Source organism: Gossypium hirsutum, chromosome D07 (genome assembly GCF_007990345.1).
Source record: "Gossypium hirsutum isolate 1008001.06 chromosome D07, Gossypium_hirsutum_v2.1, whole genome shotgun sequence".
Lineage (NCBI taxonomy): Eukaryota > Viridiplantae > Streptophyta > Magnoliopsida > Malvales > Malvaceae > Gossypium > Gossypium hirsutum.
Genome location: NC_053443.1, coordinates 926,697 through 951,429, shown reverse-complemented (window position 1 = coordinate 951,429; position 24,733 = coordinate 926,697). Strand labels below are relative to the sequence as shown.

Here is a 24,733-nt window from a genome sequence, read left to right as displayed (position 1 = left end):
AGGTGGGCTGGGCTGGGCTTGGACAAAATTTTAAGCTCATTTTTTAGGAGGGACTCGAGTCAGGAAAATAACCTAATTTTTTTACTTGACCCGGCCTAACTCATCCCATGGACAACTCTAATTTTAATACTATAAAAGTAGAACTAATTTATGTCAAAGTTGAAGTATAGGACTAATCTCAAATTTGAGCATATTTAAAGGACCAAAACCAAAATTTGACCATGTCTTTGTTTATTTGGGATTTGGGTATTTCTTTTTATGACAATATATAGTCCATGCAAAGTTAAAGCTAAGGCTTTAATAATTTTTTTTCCAATTTGTTGGTAGATTTGACACTTTACTAGCTTTAAGTGCCATATGTGGGAAGAAAGGCCAGGAGTGAGGTTGTCCTTTAGATTGTTGGACCTATTTATTATGTGCAAATCCTTGGACCCCAACTCATTCCATTCTTATCTCTCCCTATAGCTGCTTGATTCAAGCCTTTAAAACATATAATTTTAGATTCTATCGATTTTGGATTCCAAAAGTGATGCTAAAATGATTGTTAGTGGTTTTCTTTTGATTTCTAAAAGAGATTGGTGGATATGGATCCCTTTAACAGGGCTAGTGTGTGTGTGTCAACTACTACCTAATCCAATTAGGCAATCCATAATATATATAATTTTGGTTTAACTTTTTTTGAGTCCCTCTATTATATTGAAACTTAAAATTTAATATCTTTACTTTAAATTTAAATGATTTGGTCTCTTTGCTTTTATGATTGTCGTTCAAATGATGATATCGATTTTTTATTTATAACCTTTTTTTACAGTAAAAATAGCTCGAATAACTTTCTTATAGTAAAACTCCATGTCATCACCTTAATGATAATAGTTAATAGTGTTAGTAATTTGGGCATCTTAATAATATTATAAAAGTAGAGTGATCAAATTATTAAAGTAGAGGGATTAAATCTTAAATTTCAATATAGTAGAGGGATAAAAATCAAAATTAAACTATTTGATTTATACCTTTCAAGTTTATATAATTAATTTAGGGGTTAAATTCAAAATCCAAAGTAATATACAAGGGTTATCTCCCCATAGGTTATATATTACCTCATAAAACAAAAGAAAAGGTCCTTAGAAAAAGCATTTTACAAACCTACAATTACTTTTTAATTATATGATCTTTTGACTCATTTATCTTGGCTTATTATGGTTATATATACTTACAAGTATTTGGTCCAAATAATGAGAGAAAGATTATCAAAATATATGTTTTTAAAACTTTGAAAAATGTAATTAAAAAATAGAAATGAGGGGACTTTGTCATTTCATCAAGTCATGTCAGAAATTAGGAGATCATGCTAGTGACCTAAAATCTGTTAAGTTGATTATCGAATGCTTTGCTTTTCTTTGGAAATTAATTTCTCGCATTTACTGTTGAAACCAGTTGAGTTGGTTAAAAGGTAAATTCATGTTTTTCAATGGAAATCTTATGTGACATGAGTAACGGTAGGTTAATATATTTTTTTCTCCCTTTTTATTTCAACCGTTGATTTAAAAGGATCTCATAATAATGGGATCTTTAAATAGATGCCACCTCTTCATATATTTTCAATTTAATCCTAATACTTTTATTTTTAGGGATTTAGTCCTTTTACTTTGGATTTAAAAATTCCGGTTCACTTGCTAATACTGTTAAAATTATTCTATTAAATTCGTTGATGTGACATATTAAAAATGAGAAAAAAAATTCCACTTATTAGTCATGTAACAAAAAAATGACATTGTAATGAACTTGAATTTAACATAGAATTTTAATAGTGTTGGTAGTTCTTAAAAAATCATGTAAACATTTTAATCAAAATTAATTATTTATACTAACTAATGACATTAACAAAAGTTGAGGTACCAAATTATGTCACAAATTAAAGTATGAGATTAAATTTCAAAATTAAGCAAAGCATAAGGACCAAAATTGAAATTTGACCACTGTTATGTAATCTGAAAGAAGCAGTAAAAGCTTATGTATTTGGACATGTATACGTCAACATTTTAATCAGAAGGAAGTATTTGGACTGATTATGACAGTATAAAAGTTGAGGTACCAAATGATGTTAAATTTTAAGTATTAAATTTCAAATTTGAGCATAATATATGGATCTAAATTGAAATTTTACCATTATTATATTATCTTAAAAAATATGTAAAAAGGCCGTGTATATGAACATGTGGACCCCAACATTTTAATCAGAACGAAGTATATAGAGTAACGATGACATTATAGAAATTGAGGTACTAAATAATGTTAAAAATTAAATTGAATATTCTAACTTACAAATATTAGCAACTCAGGTTATGAGAAAGAAATTTAATATAATCGAATTCATATACTTATTGATAATTCCAAGTAGAAGTGTCGGAAACAGATTATTTCTAAAATCAAATTTTTAATAATTATATTACAAAGTGATTGAAGATTTAATCGATTATTATATTAACCACTTTTAAAAATTTGTCTTTATATTAATATTAAAATTTTGAATTAAACAATTGGGTATTTTCTAGTCACCAATTGGGTAATGTAAAAACAAAAATTGAATAGTTGAGTAACCATTTTGTAACTGTTCATAATTATGTAATCAAAAAAGAAAAAAATAGTTGGGTACCATTAACTTTAAATTAATTAGTCCACTTCAAACCCATATAAATAAATAAATAATTAATAACTTTTTAAATATTAAATCTAATACCATGATTTCAATATATATTAAATTTATTTCACATGTTTCCATTATACATATAAATATTCGCCCTCACTAACCCATTATGAAAATGTGTCGATTGAAGCTAAATGCTTTAATCCAAGGGAGAGCAAAGTCTGATCTGGATTAGTGGAATTTAACGATTGATATGAATCTTCTCACCACTAAAACTAAATTATGGTCAAATTAAGATAATTAGCAATGATTAAATCACCACCTAAATCTCAAACAATTTCCTTCTATCTCTAATACCTTTGCAATTTAGCCTATAGCTTATTCATATATTAACCCAAGTTTCAGAAAAGTTAAAATATGTTATAAGTTTTTGTATCTTTTAAAAATTTGGAATTTAGTTTATGTATTTTTATTTTCAAGAATTTATTCTTTTTACTTTTAAAAATTCAAAACTCGAGTCTAATTGTTAAAATTGTATTTTTTGTTAAATTTAAGTTCATTACAAACATCAATTTTTAGTTACATTACGAGCAAATGAATTTTAAAATTTTTAACAGTGTTATTAATTAAACTTAAATTTAAAAATTTTAAAAATAAAAATATAAATTTTAAAAATAAAAATATAATGATTAAATTTTATTTTAAAAAAATATTTATAACATATTTTAACCTTTCAAAAATTTAAGGGTCTCACGTCTAATACAGGGCTCGAATCACCACAGAAAATTTTAGAACGTTAGTCTTTGGGCCTACTAGCACCTATCCTGTCGATGTGTTGCAGGGTACTCTCAACCAATTCGACTTAAACGTATGAATCCAAGCAAATTTGGGTCAATTTTGGTACCAAAATAATTTACTATGGCACGAGAAAAACGAGAGAAAAGGACAATCACGAGACAAACGATACCCAACAAGAAAATATGAGTAGAAAACTACTTATTGCTCAACAAGTTCAACAGAAAATAATTGGACGATTAGACATGCGAAGCAAAAACAATCCTTAGCCACTTAGCCTGTTATGATCATCGTGAAATAGCTTTTAGAATTGGCATAATAGCGAATTTAACTCTCAATATTTACATATCATGTAATTTGAAGTTTTATTTATTCTTTTTTTTATCCTTTTCACCTAAAAAATTAAAAAGATAAATTTATTAGCTAAATTTGATTGAAAAGATTTCGAAAATGAAAACACCAAAAAATCCGAGATACTACTTTTCATCTTGTCTCATTATTTTAAAATTAACCTTCAATGTCACAAAGAAAAACAAACAACAAAAAATACCAAATTACACAATATGATGTTGAGAGTTTAAATTTTTTGGAATAAAAACTAAATTGACACAATGAACGAATGTTGAGGATTGAAGTTGCTATTATGTCAATTTTAAAAGCTGCCAAGTTATCTTACCATTAATAATTTAACAGCTAGTGACCAAAAAAAAATTACTTATAGTTGAGTGACTATCTATGTAGTTTACCCATTTTCAACGAAATCTTTCTATATATAAGCAATAGCTGCTACACCAAAAGAGAATCATCATAGTGAGTTTTATTTATTTTAGTTGCTTTGCTATAGATTTTGCTAAAGAATATATCAAACATATTTACTTATCCAATGGCAAATGTTGGTCAGCAACCAAAATGGGAAGGTAAGTCATGTGCAAAGTTAGCAGGATGCAAAGCAGAACAAGTATGGCTCCTCTTACAAGATTTTTTCGGCTTGGACAAGTGGTTCCCGAGTCTGACTACTTGTCTCCCCGTCGAAGGTGTCTCGGGACAACCTGGGTGCGTTCGTTTCTGTGCTGGTTTTAAAACTCCGGTCAGTGGTAGTGATAAAGGAAGTATGAATTGGACTAAGCAAAAGCTACTGTCCATTGATCCAATTAAGATGGTTTTTAGCTATTCTATTGTGGATGGCAATGTTGGTTTCAATGCTTATGTATCAACAGTGAGAGTGTTGTCCAATGAGCATGGGTGTGACATTGAATGGAGGTATGAAGTTGAGCCAGTGAAAGGTTGGACACTCGGGGATTTGGATTTCTTCATCGCTTCTGGTTTACAAGTTATGGCTCAAAGAATGGAAGCAGCTCTCCAAGTTTTTCAAGCTACAATGGATCAATAAGGTATTGTCCCTTTCAAAAAAATGTAGCTCACATGAAATGTGAAAAGAAATAAGTCAAAATCATTAAAAATGGGAATAAAAATAATATATTATCACTAAAATATAAATAAAATTATCTTATACTCAAGAATGTAAAATCTTGGGCGAATGACAAAGGCCTCACTAAAAATGGGGAGTATGTAGTATCAAGATTATGTTATATTACGTTATATTGTTGATTCAAGGGAACGTTATTGAACCAAACATGATAATCTATGACGAAATTTTTATGTTCTTGCAAGTAATGTAAGATGATCCGATCCAAATGCATTAAATGAATAATCCCTGAAAGTGGCAAAGCTCCCTTAATATTGTTGTATGAATTGATAATTCCTAGTCTCTTTGCTTGAAGAAAACTAGCTTACATGAAATTAACAGTAAAGAAATCAATAATTAGCAAAGTAACTTTTATTCTAAAATGGTTAACATGATGATTGGCCATTGGAACAAACTAAACTCAATTCTAAGTAGTTGCCAAGCTATAACCAGGAGTCTTGGCAAGTTTCATTTGCTTCACGATCCTTCTAACCCTCTCAACATCTTCCCACAAACCATTACTAGCATAGATATTAGACAATACAACATAAACCCCATCATTCCAAGGTTCCAATTCTTGTAAATGCTTAGCCACCCACTCCCCAATCTCCACATTCCCGAATTTCTCACATGCACCAATCAAACTCCCCCATATCACTACATTTGCCTTCATAGGCATCTCTTCCACCATCTTCCTTGCTTCCTCAAGCAACCCGGCTCGACCAAGCAGATCTGCCATGCACCCATAATGCTGCAAATTTGGCTTTATCCCATAACTATTCATCATATCAAAGTAAAATTTCCCTTCCTCTACTTTCCCACCATGCACACAAGCACTTAAAACCCCAATAAATGTAACATAGTTAGGTCTCACCCCGGACTCTCTCATGCAAAGGAAACAACCAAGAGCTTCCTTAACATGACCATGCATTGCATAGCCAACAATCATAGACGTCCAAGAAGAAACATTTTTTTCCTTCATCCTTGAAAAAACTAAATAAGCTAAATCCATCCTACCACACTTCCCATACATATCAATAACCGAATTCAACATCAAAATATCGGATTTTTCAAAGCGTTTAGCTTGGAATACACATTTGTGTAACTGAAGAGCTAACTCAAAATCCCTAAACTACCACAAGACGATGTCACACTAACCATAGTCACATCATCAGGCAAAAACCCATTTTTTTTCAGCTCAAAAAACATATGAATCGCTTCTTTAGCACGCCCAGTTTGAGCAAGTCCAGCTATTAAAGCATTCCAAGAACCCAATTTCCTATCGGGATTTTCATCAAACACCTTCCTCGCATTCTTAAACTGTCCCGCTTTTGCATAAAGGCTTATAAACCCACTCTCGCAAAACTCATTCAACTCTAACCCAATCTTCACAGCCATGGAATGTAGTTGACGGCCGATGTCAATAGCGAAACACTGACAGGTAGCCTTCAAGACAAGAGGGAGAGTATAACGATCAGGGAGGAGTCCAGTTCTCGACATGGCAATGTAGATGTGAAGTGCTTTAACGGGAGCATTGAACCTGGTGTAAGATCGGATAACGTTGTTCCAATGAAACGGCGAGGAGTAACAATCGAGAAGTCGGGTTTGAATGATGAGGGCATAAAGTTGGTCCAAGTGGAGAAGGGTGGTGCAATTGGACAATAGATTAGGCAATGTCTTGGCTGGGTCTTCAACGTTTGGATATGGAAACGATGGGTTGGTTTCAATAATGGCAGTCGAAGCGAGATTGAGATGGGAAGGGGCTATGGTTAAGTGTTTAGGTGTTGGGGTTGTAGTTCTGGGAACCAGAATCTTGAATCGAATTGAGTTCATAATTGGGATAGGAGACTGAGATTTCAGTTCCAGTAGATCTGAAACATGGGAAAAGGAAGCTTGTTTATTGATACATCGATTATCTATATTGTGAATCGATAGGTGGTGGAGGATGTAGATGAAATTTTAGAAGAAAAAAATGTAGAGAAGGATGTAATGATGGGTTGCAGAGAAAATTAACCAGAAAGAGAATTTCTTTTGTAAAATTTGATGTTCTTTCTAACATTTGTATTAGCAGTTACACTTCTCACAACTGAAGTAATTTAACAAAATAAACAAAAACTAGAATTAAGCACAAAAATACAGCCCAATCAGAAAATAATGAAAATAACCCAATAAGTGTATAAAATTTCATTTCGTTTATCTAGTATGAATGCTCCCTTCTTTGCTGCATCCTTATCCTCGAGGACGTACAAAAATTCTCATGTTGAGTCCTTTAGAAAACTGTTGCTCCATTGGGTAATGACTTGAGTAACAGCTCGATTACCACGTTTGACCATTCTTCTGCTAAGTATAGCCATAGGCTCCTTAGCAAGTATACCTTCATCATTGATTATAGGTAGCTGAGATTGTACAGGCCCTTGTCCAACATGCTTCTTCAATTGAGATACAAGAAATACCGAATGAGATGGATAGTCTTCAATTTCTATATCAGCTATCTTTTTTAATAGCCTTAAAGATTCTTCATCTCCATTTTCTTGGATATCTCCAGTATAATATGCCAATATTTTTCTTTGTCCATAGTTGATAAATTTCTTGTTGAAGAATATCTTTGGCTGTTGCTACTATATTAATCCCTGCTTGGGTCTGATTATAAGTCATTGATCTCACTCGTACAAGCATCTCATATGGACCAAAGAATCGAGCAAAGAGCTTGAGATTAACTCTGTTTACAACAGATTTTTGTCTATACGGCGGAAGCTTAAGATAATCTGAGTTACCTACTTCGAATTGCCTATCAGACATTTTATTATCTGCTTGTTGCTTCATATGGTTAGCTGCACGATGAAGGTACTACTTCATTAATTTTATGGCTGCCTCTCTAGCCAACAAACTTTTATCAACAGTAGCAGCTTGTGAATCACCAGGTAAGGCATGTGCATCGAAGCTGGTTGTCCTTAAAGAATAGGCAATTTTACCATCTGACCCAAAAAAATTAATATTTATAAAAATAATCCTGTTTAAAAATTATTACCCAAATAACTTGAAATGAATAGTAAAATTAGGTTATGAGAATTAAATGGCTGGCACCACTATTTTTTCTATTAAAAAATAACCTTTCGGGCTTTGGATACTAGATGACCAGCTCTAATATTTTTTTTTCAAAAAAAAATTTATTTTGGGTGCTGGCACACTGATGGCCAGCACCCCTTTATCTGATTAAAAAGATATTTTTTTTGAGGTGTGAGGTGCCGACCAACAAATGCCCAAAGTCACCCAACAAAAGAGATGAAAATATTGCAACATTAACCCCTCCATGTTTTCTCATCTTTTTTTATTTCTCAAGTTTAATTACATATTTTATATTTTAAAATAATATTGAACTACTTATTATGTTTTTTAATTATTATTGTATTACTCACATTATTATTAAATTTAAAAATTAATTTAAATTTAATATGCACAATTAAATTATATTTTTTTATAAAATTAAAATCTACTTTAATAATTTTTATCTTTTATAATAATTCAAATAAACATTGCTAAATTATTGTTTCTTTTAATTTAAAAAATAAGTTGTAATATATTTATAAATAATGTGTTACTATTAAAATATTTCTAAATGTTTATTTGAATTATTATAAAAGATGAAAATCATTAAAGCATATTCTAATTTTATTAAAAAAATTAATTTAATTGCTCATATTAAATTTAAAAATAATGCGAGTGATGCAATAATAATTAACAATATGATAAGTAGTCCAATATTATTTTAAAATATAAAATATGTAATAAAACTTGGGAAATAAAAAAGATGGAAAACAAGGAGGGGTTAATGTTACAATATTCCCATCCCTTTTGTTAGGTAACTTTGGACATTTGTTGGTCGGCACCTCACACACACCAAAACAATAATTTCTTTTGATCAGATAAAAGGTGTTGACCATCAGTGTGCTAACACTTCAAAAAAAAATTTAATAAAAATACATGAGTATCGGTTATTTATGTCCAAAACCCTAAAAAATTATTTTTTAATAGAAAAAATAGTCGTGCCGACTATCTAGTTCCTATAACTTAATTTTACTACTTATTTAAAGTTATTTAGATAAATGTTTTTGAACTAAAATTATTTTTATAAATATTATTTTTTTTGGGTGAGATGGGTAGAATAGCTTAAAGAATCTCGGAAACCGTGGTATTTGTGGAAGAGTGAAAGGTGGTATTCTGCAAAGGCAAGCTATTTCACCTAATCTCTAGGTCGCTCCCCAACCATAAACCTCAAATAGGTTTCAAGGCAACAATTAGTCCAATGAAGTTATTTATGTGATCGGCATCAACTGTAGAAAATAAATGAAATTTAGAGTTGGGAGATTAATTTTTAATTGTTAATAAAACTTTTAAAGTATCAAAATGATTCTAAAATTATAGCTTAAAGGACCAAATTAGCTACTAACTCTTTGAAAGTTAACAATTAAATGATAAATGTAACAATTATTATTATGTAATTTTTAAAAATTAGGTGACTAAAATGTAATTTTAAATAAAATTTAGGGATAATTGATGCAGTTTACATTTCATTTTAATAGTTAAATGATTGAACTTATAAATATTAAAAATTAATAAATTAAATTAGAATTTTTATTTAATGAAATACAAACTTGGAAAAGAATTACATATATCATAAAACAACAAAATTAATTTCATTTTTATAAAATAAAATTTTTTATTTAGTTTCAATATTATATGAATTAAATGATTAAATTAAAACATAAATATAAATTATTTAAAAAATTAAAATTGAATAGAAAATTTAAATTGAACAAAATTCAATATTGAATATAAAAATTAATCAAACTACAGTAATAGAAATTTCACTCCCTAATATTAAGGTTGAATGGGTAAATTACTTTTTAAACATGCAAATAATTAACAACTAAAATCAAAATAGATTAAAACCTTAATATCGTAACATATTATAAAATTTCAAAATCTCCAAAATTATTGGAAGAAGAAATAACAAATCTTAACAGAAGCTTCGGTTACAATAAACCAGCTGATCTCATTGCAGCTTTAAAGTCTTCCTCATTTCTCCAGTCAGGAACCTGGATCCATAATAACGTGCCAAAAACAATCAGATGGATATGAAAGAAAAGAAGGGGAATATAGACATGGGAGGGCTTACCTTTGCGATTTTCATGTCGAAATGAGTTTCGATTTTTGACATTATCATTTCGTCCATATCACCGCATAACAAATTGAACACAGCTCCTGTTAACATTAATACACAAAAGTCGAGAATGAAATCAATGTATTTAGCTAATCACATTTTCATTTCAAGAACCCAGTAAACTTACCCTTGCGACCAAATCTTCCGGCTCTACCAATTCTATGCAGATAAACCTCACAATCAGGCTCCGTAGAATGGTCATATTTCACGGGAAGGTTATAATTGATGACCAAATTGACCTGTAGATATATACAATATGTAAGCAGGATGTTATGTTGCACGACAACTGGGAAAGATAAAAGGGAATGATACCTGTTGTTGGTCAAAACCCCGGGCAAGAAGATCGGTTGAAATGAGAACTTGAGTCAACCCATCTTTAAACTCTTTGACTATCTTGTCTCGATCTTCTTGCTTGAGAGCACCTTGAATTGTAGTAACATCGTAACCAAGGTCGACAAGGCTCCTGTGCAATATGATTGCACTATTCCTCGTCCGGACAAATATTATCGTCTGCCCTATACGCTCTCCGAATTCCAAAATTTGGTCCTTGATTACCATAACCTTAGCAAGTTCATCTGGACAATCCACCTTATACTGGATCACCGATTCCAATGATAGTTCTTCCTTCTTGACAAACAACTCGTTGTGATTTCCTTTCACTATCTTTGCAGCAAACTTCTTAACAGATTCATTGAATGTGGCAGAGAATAGGAGAACCTAAAACCAGCCCTTATTAACCATTCTAAGTTAGAAAAAGATAATGCATTCCAGACCAATTTTTGAAATAAAAACCTGACAGTGAGAAGTGACACGTCCAATATGCTTCATCATGTTCAAAGAATCATCTTTAAATCCTTCCTGCAACAACATAATCAAAACGGTGTCGCCCATTCTTCCAAAATCAATAAGGCAGGAGGAGGCAATTTAATTAAAGATGCGATGCTTTTGGAATTCTTAATATAAGTGAGTTTGAAAATCAATACTACCATACTTGTCGCAAGTCATTCATAAACCAAGTAAAGCTCGCGTACAGAGAAATCTAAATTGTAAATGCCAAAAAAACCACAAGCAAAAATAATCCATTAACACATAGGCTACCTTAGCAAGCATGTGATCAGCCTCATCAAACACAAGCATCATGAGATAAACCCAATGTCTTCTCAGTCATCCGTCTCTTAATAGTGCCCGGAGTACCAATAACTACTTGCGCTGTAATAGGCGATCTTTTCTTAATGTGAGTTTCAGTAGTAAAATCCCCTCCAATAGCACATTCAAAAGTTATCCCAGTATACTTCCCCATCTTCCTCAGCACTTCCGAATTCTGCAGAAAAGAGAGCCCCGAGTCCACGATCATAACCAATAATCAAATATCATCGAAAATTCAAATTCACAAAAAACTAAAAAAATATTCACAGAAATTGAACCTGAATAGCCAATTCTCTAGTGGGACAACAACACAAGGCTTGAGGAGCTTTTAATTTCGGATCGACACGAGATAGCATTCCCAGTGTAAAGCAAGCGGTTTTTCCAGAACCGTTATGAGCTTGAGCGATTAAATCCAAGTAAGGGGGATCCAAAATCAATGGCAAACTAATAGCCTGTATTTTACTAGGCTTTTGGTATTTCATCTCAACATACAGACCCTTCAACAGTTGTGGCGACAAATTCAACTCCTCAAAAGTAAATGCCGACCTGTACGGCGTATCTCCTGATGTAATCTGAAAAGCCCAAACAAAAATATTACTCAAAATCTTAAATCTCTCCATCAAAATAAACTTTAGATTTAGGAAGGAATACGATTTTGATGTTGGAGTCTTCATCAAGGAACTTATTGCTATCGTCGATTGTTAAGTTCTGAATGTCGATTTCGGATAAAACTTTTTCTTCCGATGTTGAGGAAGTGCTCGCCGGAGCATAGTCCTTTTCCTTAGAAATAACCGAGTCTGCAGCAGTTTCAGCCATGTAGCTAGTAAACAAAGGTGGATACCTTCTTCGTCGGATATATATATAAGAAACAGGGAAAAGGGTGAGTTTAATATTTAAATAAATTAAAAATGTATTTTTTATAAAATACTTCCGAGATAATTTTACGAGTCCCACTGGAATTATTCTCTATTTAAAAGCATAATTATCCTTAAAAAACATAATTACTTATTTGGTGTTTTAATTTTACAAAAAAATTATTCTAACTATTTTTTCGTCTCTTTTAACTATTGAATTTTCATTATTTGTTAAATCACTCAAAATAAATAAAAAAAGTATGTCACCAATTAATTAATTTTTTAATTTTAAATTTTATAAAAAAATTATTTGGAAAAAGTAAAAATTATTTCAAAGAACTATAACCAATTCATATTTTTTAATTTTTAAAAGTTAATTAATTGTTGATATCACATACAAATGAACTGTCACATGGATGCCAAGTTAACCAATATTAGCTTTTTCATCTATTTTTGAGTAATTTGACAAATAGCGCAAATTTAAAGGTTAAAAGAGTCAAAAAAAATTAAATGGATGGTTAAAATAATTTTGTAGTTCTGGTTAGATAGCCAAATAAGGTGCTTTTAGGCTACTTTTATTTTAGACACTCAAAAATAACTTATTACAATTTTATCACCTAATAACTTTTATTTTAATCACTCGAGCATTAAATCTTTAATGGAGGTTGACTTTACATATCAAATCATGTCGATATCATGTTTGCACTTTTATTTTTTTAAGCTTTGATTAAAAAAATTAAAGTGAAAATTCAATAGAAACTAAAACAATGTATTAAAATTGTGACACCCACACCTAACTCGATCTCTAAATTTAGATGTGTGACATCATATTATGTTGTTAAAACAACTTAACTAACTCCAATATCGTTTTACATAATAAAATAACATTTAAAAATTATAACATTTCCATACTTTTAAAGAGATTAAAATGAATGCTAATTAATCACATTCTATACATTTAGGGGATTAACAGAATTGAATACACAGTTACAACTCAAATCCAAACCCAATTCATGTAACAACCCAATTTTTAATGATTTCAGAAATAGTGGTTTCGAAACCACAATTTCAACGAGTGAGTCTGTGAATATTACTGTTTAATATTTTCTAAATACCTAAGGGAAATGAACCCTATGATGGATTATGTCGTTTGATTTCTATTTTATGCAATAAATACTTAGATCTTGTTCTCAATTATGTGTGTTTAATTATTGGTTTAATATTTATAGATTATTGATCCATATTTGATGTGCTTAAATTAGAGGAGGAATAACCCTGTTTAGGTGTAGATTTAGCGTAATTGAGTGGAGTTGCATGCAATCCTAGGAATAAGACGACATAAATCTACTAGGTTAAAGTCAAATTTAATAGGAGAATCCATAGATCGAGTTAATGTGATAATAGATGTTTTAAGTAGAAAGAAATTTCAACCAATCAACCTAGAGTCAATTGTTCTTACTCTTAAAGAGAGATATTAGCACAATTTAGGGATTTCTACAGATCAATATACTAAGTGAAGAAATTACGTAAATTAGATTGATAATGACAGATGAAGTATAGGTGAATTCTTTCCTAGGAATTGTTTCGCTTCTTGGTTGTTTACTTGATTATTTTCTTGATTTATTTTTTGTCGTGTTTGTAGTTAATTGGTTTAGTTAATTTTAGTTTTAATTAATTACTTGAATTTATCGATTAAATAATAGAAAGATGATAATTATTAAGAACATATCTTTGTTCATTATAACTATATTATTAATTGATAAATGCACTTACTTTAATCAGATTTTTAATTGGTTTATGACTACATTAGTTCTATATTTGTAGGAGAGATAAAATGTCATTTAACCATTATATTGATTTATAATTAATATTTTTATAATATTTTAAAGAGATTAAATCAAAAAATTTTAATTTTAGGGACTAAACTATAGAAATATCATATGTGACAAAATGACGGGTGAAAAGATATTTGTTTACAACTGTAATAACTTACCTACGGACGAAAAAAAAGGGTATAATTTAAATATCATTTACCATATTTTAACTATGATGAAGACAAATAGAAGGTGAAGGGTGTTGAAGCCCCAAAATACCCCTTCCTATGCCCCTGTCCATAATTTACTCCTCACTATGATAGTTCTTATTTAAATAAATTTGAGAATATTTTGATTTAAACTTTCTAAAGTACTATAAAAATATAAATCAATATATTTTGATATTAGTCCTTGATTTAATCTTTCTAAAGTATATAGAGATGAGAAAAGAATCAAGAAACCAAAATATTCCAAATTTATAGTTGCAAAGGAAAATACACTGATCTCTAAACCTTAAAAATATGATCCTTCTATAGGTGCATGAGTCATCATCTTTTCATCCAACTCAGGGACAATTCTTCTATACTATTCTATGCGATAGATTTTAAGCTTTCCCTCTGAGAGCAAAATAAAAAGAACAAAATAGCCTTCCTCGTCTTCTTCTGAGCAAATACCCATTACCTGATTGTAGCTTAGCTCATCATCATCTAAGGGGCCAAACCAATTATAAACCAAATTAATAGACATAATAATAATAATAATAATAATAATAACAATAACAATACCTTGGAGGTCAATGCGGGGGATGAAATGATCGCGTTCAATTTCCAACCAAATTGTTTTAGGATCAAGCAAGTTCGAATGAGGTGCAAACGACTTGATTTCATTATTACCTGCGACTTTTCGATTGGAAAGGACCGCTATATAGCTGCTTTAATAATAATAATAATAATAAAATATTAAAAAATGAATGTGAAAAAAAAAAAAAGATGCAAAGAGAATTTATATTAAATTACCCATTTCTGAAGCAATTGAATATTAGGAATGGCCTCATTCCTGGGGGCCCAATGCAATCGGAATCGGATAGATCCCAATAAAACTCAAAATTTGAATATGCCACTAACTCGGAGGTGGGCTGCCACAACATTAAGAAAAAATGAGAAGTCTACCCATCTTGCTTTTAAGGACTAGGAGGAGGTAATCCTCTTCTCTTCCATCTTCTCTATATTTATAGCCTCCCACAACAATGCAGTCACTAAAAGTGTTGTCGTCGTTAAGAACAATCCATTTAATGGCATCCACTGACAAAAAATATTTAAATAAAAACTGTTGTAATTTTAGTTAAAAATCAACATATGATGTGAGGGTGTAAGGCAGTGAAGAACAAAAATGAGACAAGTGATGGCAACTATCACAACTGTTGTTGAAGCAAGGTGGCGTTGGATGAAAAAACATATGTGCAAGTCTGATGAAAAAGAAACCTAAGATTAACAGAATAATAAAACTACCTTTTATCTTGCAATCCCAATAATTATCAACGGGCTCCCCAACGTTAAAATTTTGTCCTAGGGTCGCTCCACCCACTGGAACCCCAAGCCACAACTCGGATGTTCTCATTTAAATCCGATGAGAAAACAGTGATCTTGTTTTGTTTTGCAACCACAATGTCGCCTATGTCGCTCGATTCCACTAAAAAAAATCAAAAAGTAAATATGGTATACAAAAATTCCAACAACTTCAATGGAATAGCAAATTTTATACCTGCGTCAATGCCATCCATAGTTCTGTGAGAGAGGGGTCAGGAAATTTTCCATGGAATAATTTTCCGTCCTTTGTAAGGACAAGGAAATTATATTTAGCCGCCCTTCGCCATACGATGTCCTTAATAAAGCCTGCCTGAGGCAACGGAATCGAACACCTAGGTTCCATATTCTGAAGAACAGCAAAATTCTCCAAATTTAAAATGGATTTTGAGGTTTCAAAAATAGGAATTTCATGTATATATTTTTATAAATTTACAACCAAACAAAAAATTGGATTAAGAACAATTAAAAACAATACTTAATAAATAAATATGAGTACCTGGACCATCAAATATATATATAATGTCGGCGACACAAACAGCAAGTAGACGCTCATCCGTGGAAAGAGCTAGTATATCCATAGACATGGAGAAGCTTAATATTCATAGACATGACTGGGTCCATTTGGTGGGGGGGGGGGAGGAACAAGGTAAACAAGGATTAGAAGGGTATGGTTAAGAAGAAATGGGAATTTGATTCACGGTTAAGTACTTCCTGGCTGTTCTCTCTGCCAAAAAGCCAAGGAAGAAATTGAAAATCAGTTATGGACAGCTGGGAAAAGCAGGTCCGTATCAGTAAGGAAGCGCGTGGACCGTTAAAAAATGAGGCTCTTTTTTTGTTATAAAGAAATTTTTTGGGTAACCGCAGTGAGGGGGTGGAACAGTGAAGGTCCATAGTCTCACTATGGGCAAGTAGGATCGATTTGATGACAATTTGACTAGGTTTCCATGCCAATCGTATTGCATATTCATTATCTGAGAAAAAAAATGTTAAAATACGCTTATGTAATTATGTTGGCCTGATTTTCTTCATTTGAAATTAATTTCTCTATTTCTATTTCTAATTTTATTTTTTGAAAATTCAATTTCTTTTTTATATTTTAAGCTTTAAGTACAATTGTTAACAGTGCAGGTAATGCTCCAAATTCAGCCTAGATATTACGGCTAAATCTGGAGAAGTTACACCAACTCGCAGAAAAAAACTGATTTCAATAGGTGTTTAGGAAATACCAATATGGCGACAGTCATTAAAATCTATTTGTTCATTTATAGAAAACACTTAAGAAATTACTTAATTTGTAGCGGAATTTTTTTCGGAGTTTTAGGTTTAACAGAAATTCATTTTGTCGACTTAAGTAATTTTATAGTTTCGCATTTGAAAATATCAATTACCGACGAATTAAACAAAAACCCATTTACAGACCCAAAAGTCCAAAACAAATAATTATGAAAATCACCATATTTACATAGAGTGCGAAAACAATCTGAGCTTCCACACGCCGTTTGATCCTTAGTCAGAGGGTTACTTGAACAGTCAAAGATAAAACAAATGGGTGAGTTATAAACCTCAGTGTATCACTAAATTCAAACAGAGATCATACAAAACACAATATACAAATCAAAGTAATGCAAAGAATTTCATAATGATCATATAACCAGAATGGAGCAAATTAGAGTATTACAGAGAATTTCATAACGATCACATAAACAGAATGGAGAATGCATATTTATGCCAATGCGGTATTTTTTAGGAAATCATAATGCAGATTTTTCAGAAAACTTCATTCCAAACTTCGCGACACACCAAAATAGAGTTCTCCATAACTCATCCAACCAAATTACACCAATAGATAATTGTGGACATCGCCACCAGAATTGTAGTTAAAACTACCAGATCAAATATATGCGGTCAAGCCATTATGTTGCAACCAAGTTGCCAGACAGAATTGTGAAAAAACCACTAGTGATAAGTGATGAAAGTAACATATTTTAATCTTGTTCTTAATACATTTTTGGATGATTATTTATGTAAATTGGTGGATTTTATGCTCCTAATTCTTCGAATTCATGTTTCTATACTTAGCTGAGCATTTGAGAGCAAAATGAGCAAAATGAGCGAAAATCGGATAAAAAGAGCAGATTTCAGGAGCCATACGGGCTGGACACATGGCTATGTGCCAGACAGTGTCGATTTTGTAACTCGCTTCCCAAATACGCAGAAAAACGTAATTTTTAGGCTTTTTAGGCATTCTAAAATCTATAAATTCCAAATAGAAGAAGAGACAAAGGAGCCATTTGAGAATATTGAAGAAAACAACACAAAGAATGCCATTAGAGCCAACTCTGAAGCAGATTTTCATCAAGATTGAAGACCTCTTTTTAATTTCTTTTGAAGTTTTTATGAATTTCTTTATTTCTTGTGGTTATTCTAACTTTGAGATGTTTTTATTCACAATTATGAACTAATTATTTAGATACCTAGGGAAGATGAACCCTATAATGAATTCTATTATTTGATTTATATTTTACGCAATAAATACTTGATTATTGTTCTCAGTTATGTGTGCTTATTTCTTGTTTTTAATATTTTTGGAATATTAATTCATATTTAATATGTTTAAATCAGAGGAGGAAAAATCATTGTTTAAGAGTAGATCTAGCATAACTGAGTTGAGTTGCATGCAATCCTAGAAATATGACAACATAAATCTAGTGGATTAGAGTCAAATTTAATAAGAGAATCCATAGATCGAGTTAATGCGACGATAGATGTTTTAATTAGAAAGAGATTTCAATTAATCAACCTAGAGTTAGTTGTTCTTACTCTTGAAAGAGATATTAGCATAATTTAGGGATTTTTATGGATCAAGATACCAAGTGAATAAATCGTTTAATTTATATTCATAATAATAGATGAAGTTTATGTGGATCCTTTCTTGAGTATTGTCTCTCTCGTTGGTTATTATTCAATTGTTTTCCTGATTTATTCTTTGTTGAGTTTTTTAGTTAGATTGATTTAGTAAATTTTAATTTAAAACAATCACTCAAATTTGTCAGCTAAATAATAAAAAAATGGTAATTACTAGTACTTTTAGTCCTCGTGGATATGATATCCCTACTCACCATAGCTATACTATTTATCAATAGGTGCATTTGTCTTTGTCGTATTTTTAGTTAATTTCGTGACACATCAACTAGGTAATGTAGATCATTAAACTGCCATAAACTCCCTCCTTTCACATTATCCCAAACCCCATGCAATGTATCATGGCATGCATATACAGAATCAAAATGATAAGCATGTAGGACATGTTGTCATACAATAACAAAAATAGAAAACATGGGAATCCATGCTTTGCAAAACAAATTTATCAAATATCAATGAATCATATCAGAGTTGTCATGAAGTCACATGCATGGTTATATGTATCAGAATCAATGTCAAACAAATCAACATATTTTTTAATAACATGTTCTCATCCGACAAAGTAAAACGGAAACGTACTATCAAAATTGACAGAACACGGATTATACTCGAATAAATCACATACCTTAAGCACATCCCAAACAAAAGCACATTATACGCTAACAGATCATACTTACTTAGCTTATATCATCTCAAATATATGTATAAGTAACAGATTATACACTAACAGATCACCAGATATCGATATTTATAGCTTAATCGAGACCATACGGACCTTACGAAAGGCTTACGTTCGATTCAAACGACGTTACGACCTTAGGAAAAATTTTAGTATTTTAGCCCACACGCATGTGTGGATTCACATGGCCTAATTGGCTGGTTTGTGTGGCTCACATGACCGTATAGTTCAACATAGTGCCACACACACGACCGTGTGACGTCGGCAGCCCCAATCCTGGCTTTCGCTATTTACAGATTTCTCGGGTTTTCGTTACACAGCTGATACAATTTCAATGTTGAATCAACACGACCAATCAGGCGATTTATTCGCAATCAAATCTCTAAAACTAACATCCAAAACCGAAGTTACGTCGAAGAACTTTGATACAAAATCTCAAACGAAATTTAAACGCTTACCCTCGCACATAAATCGAAAAACAAAACTTAAATTGTTGGGGAAACGTTAGTCTCAGGATCTTCACCTAACAAGGATTCACACAAATCAAAATTATGCTACACAAAATGAAATACCATACCGTCCAACAACAAAACTCACGTAAGAACTTGAGAGAGAGTACTTACACGATTGATTGAAAGATTAACGACACAATGAACTTAGAGTAACAGATACCAAAAAGATTCAACAGTAAATTGATGGTGGAAGAAAGATAATCAACAAAAAGAAAGGGAGAAGAAGAAGAACAATGAAAAAGAACTAGAAAAAGTGAACATGAAAGAAAGGGAGTTTGGGAAAAGTTTAATCAATTAAAAAAAATTAACTCACAAGGCAACATAAAAAAAAACCATTTTCTTACTACTTTCGCAAAGACCTGAATTCAAAATCAAAGGGTAAAGTGAAACCTTATAACTGAACCACTAGGCTCATCGTTGTCAACAATTGAGCGAAAATAATATTTATGCCAGATGCTCAAGAATAGGAGTTTAGATAAAAGTAGCAAAAATTCAAAAGAAAGGATTCAAACCCAAAATCTCGCACATACAACATAATACTTAGCCACTGAACCAAAACATATCACTTGCCATAATTTCACAATCTTAACCCAAACTCAAGATGTAACCACTTTTAGTTTTACTAACCCAATTTATTCTAACCCGATTGGAATGTTACAGTACAAAGTGCTCTTTATTTGCTTGAGGATCCCATACCTACAAAGAAATAGACAATACACAATGCATAAAAAAATCAATAATTACAAGTGATGAATTGAGTTTCATGCCATAGTTGAAACTTCAACCTAAATATTCAATATACTGAGTTATGATTTTGGTCTCTTTACTATGTTTAAATTTATTTTTAGTCTTTGTATTATGAGATCAAGTAATAATTAATCTTTGAACTTAGCAACATTTTTTCCTAATTTTGATCTATGTGATGATAAGACACTCTGAGATTGTATCACGTCATACACTAAAAAATTTAAATGTTGGCGTAATACAATCACTACGTATCATGTCATCAAAAAAACTAAAATTGAAAAAAAAATTACCAAATTCAGAAACTAATATAAAAAAAATGTGTATTTTAGTAACCAAAATTTAACTTTTCAAATGACAAAAAAAAAGAAAAAAAAGAAAAGAACAGAGTTTTCATGAATACATCAACAATTCAACTCTATTAATGATTTTTTTTTAATTATGCAATTTGAATTAAGGCATAACACTAAAAATAAAATAATAATTAAATTATTTTATATTAAAATATAAAAATTAAATCTCTAAATAGAGTACCATACAAGTTCCAAAAATATCTATAGAGATTTAACACACAAGGTTGATCTATCTGTTAAAATGAATTTATTCATACAAAAAAATTACAATATTCATACAAAATTACCCATTGGCGCCTCCCTATGAGACACTTTTAATGGCGCCTCTCTGCGAGGCACATTCATTGGTGCCTACCTGACAGGCGCCACCCGACCCGACCGACCCGTTGACCGCATTTTGACCCGTATTTTTATTAAATTTTTTTTAAAAAATATAAAAAATAATATTTTATTCAAAAAATTAATAGTTTTTTATTCATTGGCGCCTCTAAGATAGGTACCAATGAAAAAAATAACCCATTTTCGTAAATAATTTTTCTGACACCCTATTTCAGTACATTTTTTTTTTTTTGCCTATTTACGTAAAAAAAAAACCCAAGGACATAATTATAATGAAATAAAAATTGGGAACTTGCCTGAACAAAAGCAGCACGTAACGATGATTTTATGCATGCATCAACTTTCTCTTGATTCACAACCATTTCGTTTCCTTCTATGTGATCCTCATTTGAGATACGTTCTCCGCCTCCTATTATCTTTTCCGATAGAACCGCCATTGAAACAACACACCCAATTGTCGACTCTGCGTTATCGCTTCGAAAATAGCTGTGGTAACCAAGCAACCTTTTCTCAGCCCAACTCAAAATCGCACCCAAAGTAGAACTCAACATCCTACAATAATTCTCATCTCCTTTCATCATCTTGGCATCATTTTCGACTTTGATCAATAGGTTATTGCTGGCACTCAATAAGTCGCCTTCAGCTTGATATCCATCGTCGCGTAATGGTTAAATAGTATCCACAAGAAACAAAGGTTATGTAGCATTTGGTTCATCCCTAGGACTAACCATGTCTTTTTAATGAGCTCTAGGAATTCATCTAGCTCTTCGATGACCGATGTTTCGTCGTTGACATCGAAACAAGCTTCGAGTAGCATTTGGTAGATTTTAAGGTTCAATGGGAATCCATCTGCCCAGTGAGTACTGGTCTCGGAAACTGACCCGATATTATTGTTTGTTCTACAAGCAAGTGAAGAAACAACGGTACGGAGGGCTTGCATTGTTTCATTGTTTTTGCCGGTTTCCAAAGGCTTCTCCAATCCTCCGTCTATGATCTCTCGGAGCTGCTGCAGAGCAGTGTTTTCGTCACCGAGTGGCACTAGAGGATGCAAAAGGAGTCCGGCTTCGAGGAGCTTTAAATTTCTTCTTTGCCAAGCTTCATATTCTTCTTGGTTTGGAAAATCTGAAGGCTTGAGTTGCTGCAACATCTAAGTGGTAACACCATTGACTCTATTTTCTGATACAATCAATAAAGTGAATTAATCTGAATTCGAACTTGATCCAATCCAATTTGATAAAAGGAAAGCAAAAACGAGACTATGAATTTGTATTTATTTCCACAACTTGAAATAGAAACTATTCAAATCCGAAATAATCCAAACCTAAAATGGCTCGACTTGAAATGTCTTCAATCCAAAATTACATTAATCTAAAATGACCTGAAAACCTCAACCATGATCTCAAATGATTCGAACATAAAATGACTTAAACCTAAAATAATTTTAACTTAAAATTGACTCAAACTTAAAAAATCTCGAAGTCAAAATAATCTAAGATGTTAAAAATTAAATTAGCTTGATCTAAATTGATTAGACCCACCCAATTTAGTATCCACAGTTTAAAAGCATAACTCATAGTTTTTCCTTAGTAAAATTTAGTAAAATTATAATATATAGAGACAAAAATTAATTGCACTAGACACCCTTAAATTATAGAATAAATTTTAAATTCAAACTTAATAAATTTCAATTAAATCTTTAAATTAAATTTTTGTTCCAATCAAGTCTTTACATTAGTCTAACAATCACCTTTAGGATTAAAAGTGAGATTAGATTTGATGTGTTAAAAAAATATTATTAATCTGAAAAAGAATGGCGTGAGATTTAAATAGCTAAAGTTAGACAACAATCAGAAGTATTTGATTAAAATGGTACTTAGAATTAAAAAAATTCAATCAATGTTTTAACAATTAGATTGGATCGGTTTAAATAGAGGTAAAAATTAGTTGATTTGTGAACTGATTGAATTAGATTTTTATAATTTAAATTTATAATTTTTTAATAAATTATTTGATTTGAAGTAAATAAATTGGTCTAATTGATTGAATCAGGGATAGTTGGTTTGACTGATTCGACAACCAGTCCAATTCAAGAAAGAGTGAATACAATTGAAACAATAGCTGTTTAGGACCAAATTAAAAATTCAGTTAATAAATTGAGGATGTTTAACGCAATTAACACCTAGAGAATTACTTTTGTTTCTTATAAAATAACGATACATATGTAAACAATAACATTATATTATTTATTGCGCCAATTTAGCATTTGTTTTCTTCATTTCCTCATTGTGTCATCAAGCCTATGTGATTACTCATTGAGCCAAAAAAACAAGTCAAAGCTTCACCATCTTAACAAGAACACAATGTCCAAATTACAGTGTGAAGAAAAACAAGAACGAAAACAATAATTTTGAAAAAAACAATACTAAGATGTGGTTACCAACTTTGATATTTTGTTCTTTAAATCATGAAGATGAATATTACCAGTACGAACAAAGCATTATCTGAGAATTCTTAATTTGGAGATGGAGTGAGTGTAACTCCAAGAAATAGGAAATGAAAAAAAATTTAAGAATGCTCTGAAACGATAAATTAAACAACAGTTTAAAGAATAAAAATCTGGAAAAAGAATACCAAAATACAGTAACTAACTTTGCTTTTCATGTTCTTTCGAAAACATGAAGATGAATATTACCAGTACAAAGAAAAGCATTACTTAGAAATTCCTGATTTAGAGAAAGAATGAATTTAGCTGCAAGAAATAAGAAATGAAAAAGAACACCCTAAAACAAGAAATTAAACAACAGCTTAGAGAATAAAAAACAAAAACAAGAGCAACAATCTAGAAAAAAGAAATACCAAAATACAGTAATGAACTTTGCTTTTTATGTTTCTTCAAAACATGAAGATGAATATTACCGGTATGAACAACAGCACTATCTGAAAATTTCTGATTTGGAGAAAGAATGAGTGTAGCTGCAAGAGAGAGATGAGTTGAGAAGAGAGAAACAAAGATTAATAGAATAAGAAAAGAAAATTAGAATTACATGCTAACTACCCCCTGGCTGGTACGGTGACACCTGGGGGCTTTTTTTTTAAATAACCTAAAATTTATTTGTTTAGTTAATTTTTGTATGGTTAATTGAACTCAAATTCTATGGTCTTTTTCATAGGAAGTTAAGGATGAAGGTGCTGAACTGACAGCTGCTGCTCTCTTGGCCAAGGTAAATCATGCAAGAGATTTGTTGTATTATGAAGGTTCATTGATTATAATTATTGTTTACTTCGGTTTCAAACAGCAGTGGTTGATATCATTTTATGCTGTGCTTTGATTCCATTGTTTCATCAGTCTGAATATCTGTCTCTGTTGACAATATTTGGCAATGCCATTTTCCTATTCCAATTTATTGTTTCTTTGTAGTAACTATTCTGTACTTGGTTTCTGTCCATAGAGAGATGGTCAGTATCGAATTGATTCCGAGGCGACTTCAACCATGCTAAATTGTCTAATGTATAAGCTCTCGTATTACAGGTCTGTTACTGTCAACCTTTGAGTTCATATGTGGTTTCGGCCTGTGTTGTTCTTAGCACAAGCACTTCATCCCTTTAATTACATACATATTTACAGGTTTGTGGAAACTGAGGAGAAAGGCTATGATAAA

At 31.2% G+C, this 24,733-nt stretch overlaps 1 protein-coding gene, 1 long non-coding RNA gene and 2 pseudogenes across 2 annotated transcripts; 1 reads left to right on the top strand and 3 right to left on the bottom strand.

Moving 5' to 3' along the window:
• The first annotated feature begins 4,244 nt into the window (after positions 1 to 4,244).
• On the top strand, positions 4,245 to 5,072 carry LOC107932192 (lachrymatory-factor synthase). Its single transcript, XM_016864144.2, has one exon. The coding sequence runs from the start codon at positions 4,323 to 4,325 to the stop codon at positions 4,827 to 4,829; it is 507 nt and encodes a 168-aa protein (XP_016719633.1). The 5' UTR covers positions 4,245 to 4,322; the 3' UTR covers positions 4,830 to 5,072.
• A 189-nt stretch (positions 5,073 to 5,261) lies between these two features.
• On the bottom strand, positions 5,262 to 7,753 carry LOC107932191 (pentatricopeptide repeat-containing protein At1g77170, mitochondrial-like; annotated as a pseudogene).
• A 2,022-nt stretch (positions 7,754 to 9,775) lies between these two features.
• Positions 9,776 to 12,170, bottom strand: LOC107932223 (DEAD-box ATP-dependent RNA helicase 38-like; annotated as a pseudogene).
• A 2,153-nt stretch (positions 12,171 to 14,323) lies between these two features.
• LOC121219212 (uncharacterized) lies at positions 14,324 to 16,281 on the bottom strand. Its single transcript, XR_005915881.1, has 6 exons — positions 16,022 to 16,281; positions 15,701 to 15,871; positions 15,448 to 15,628; positions 14,956 to 15,240; positions 14,725 to 14,867; positions 14,324 to 14,646 (listed from the first exon to the last, which is right to left on the bottom strand). It is a non-coding gene; the product is annotated as an uncharacterized lncRNA (long non-coding RNA).
• Between the last annotated feature and the right edge of the window lie 8,452 nt (positions 16,282 to 24,733).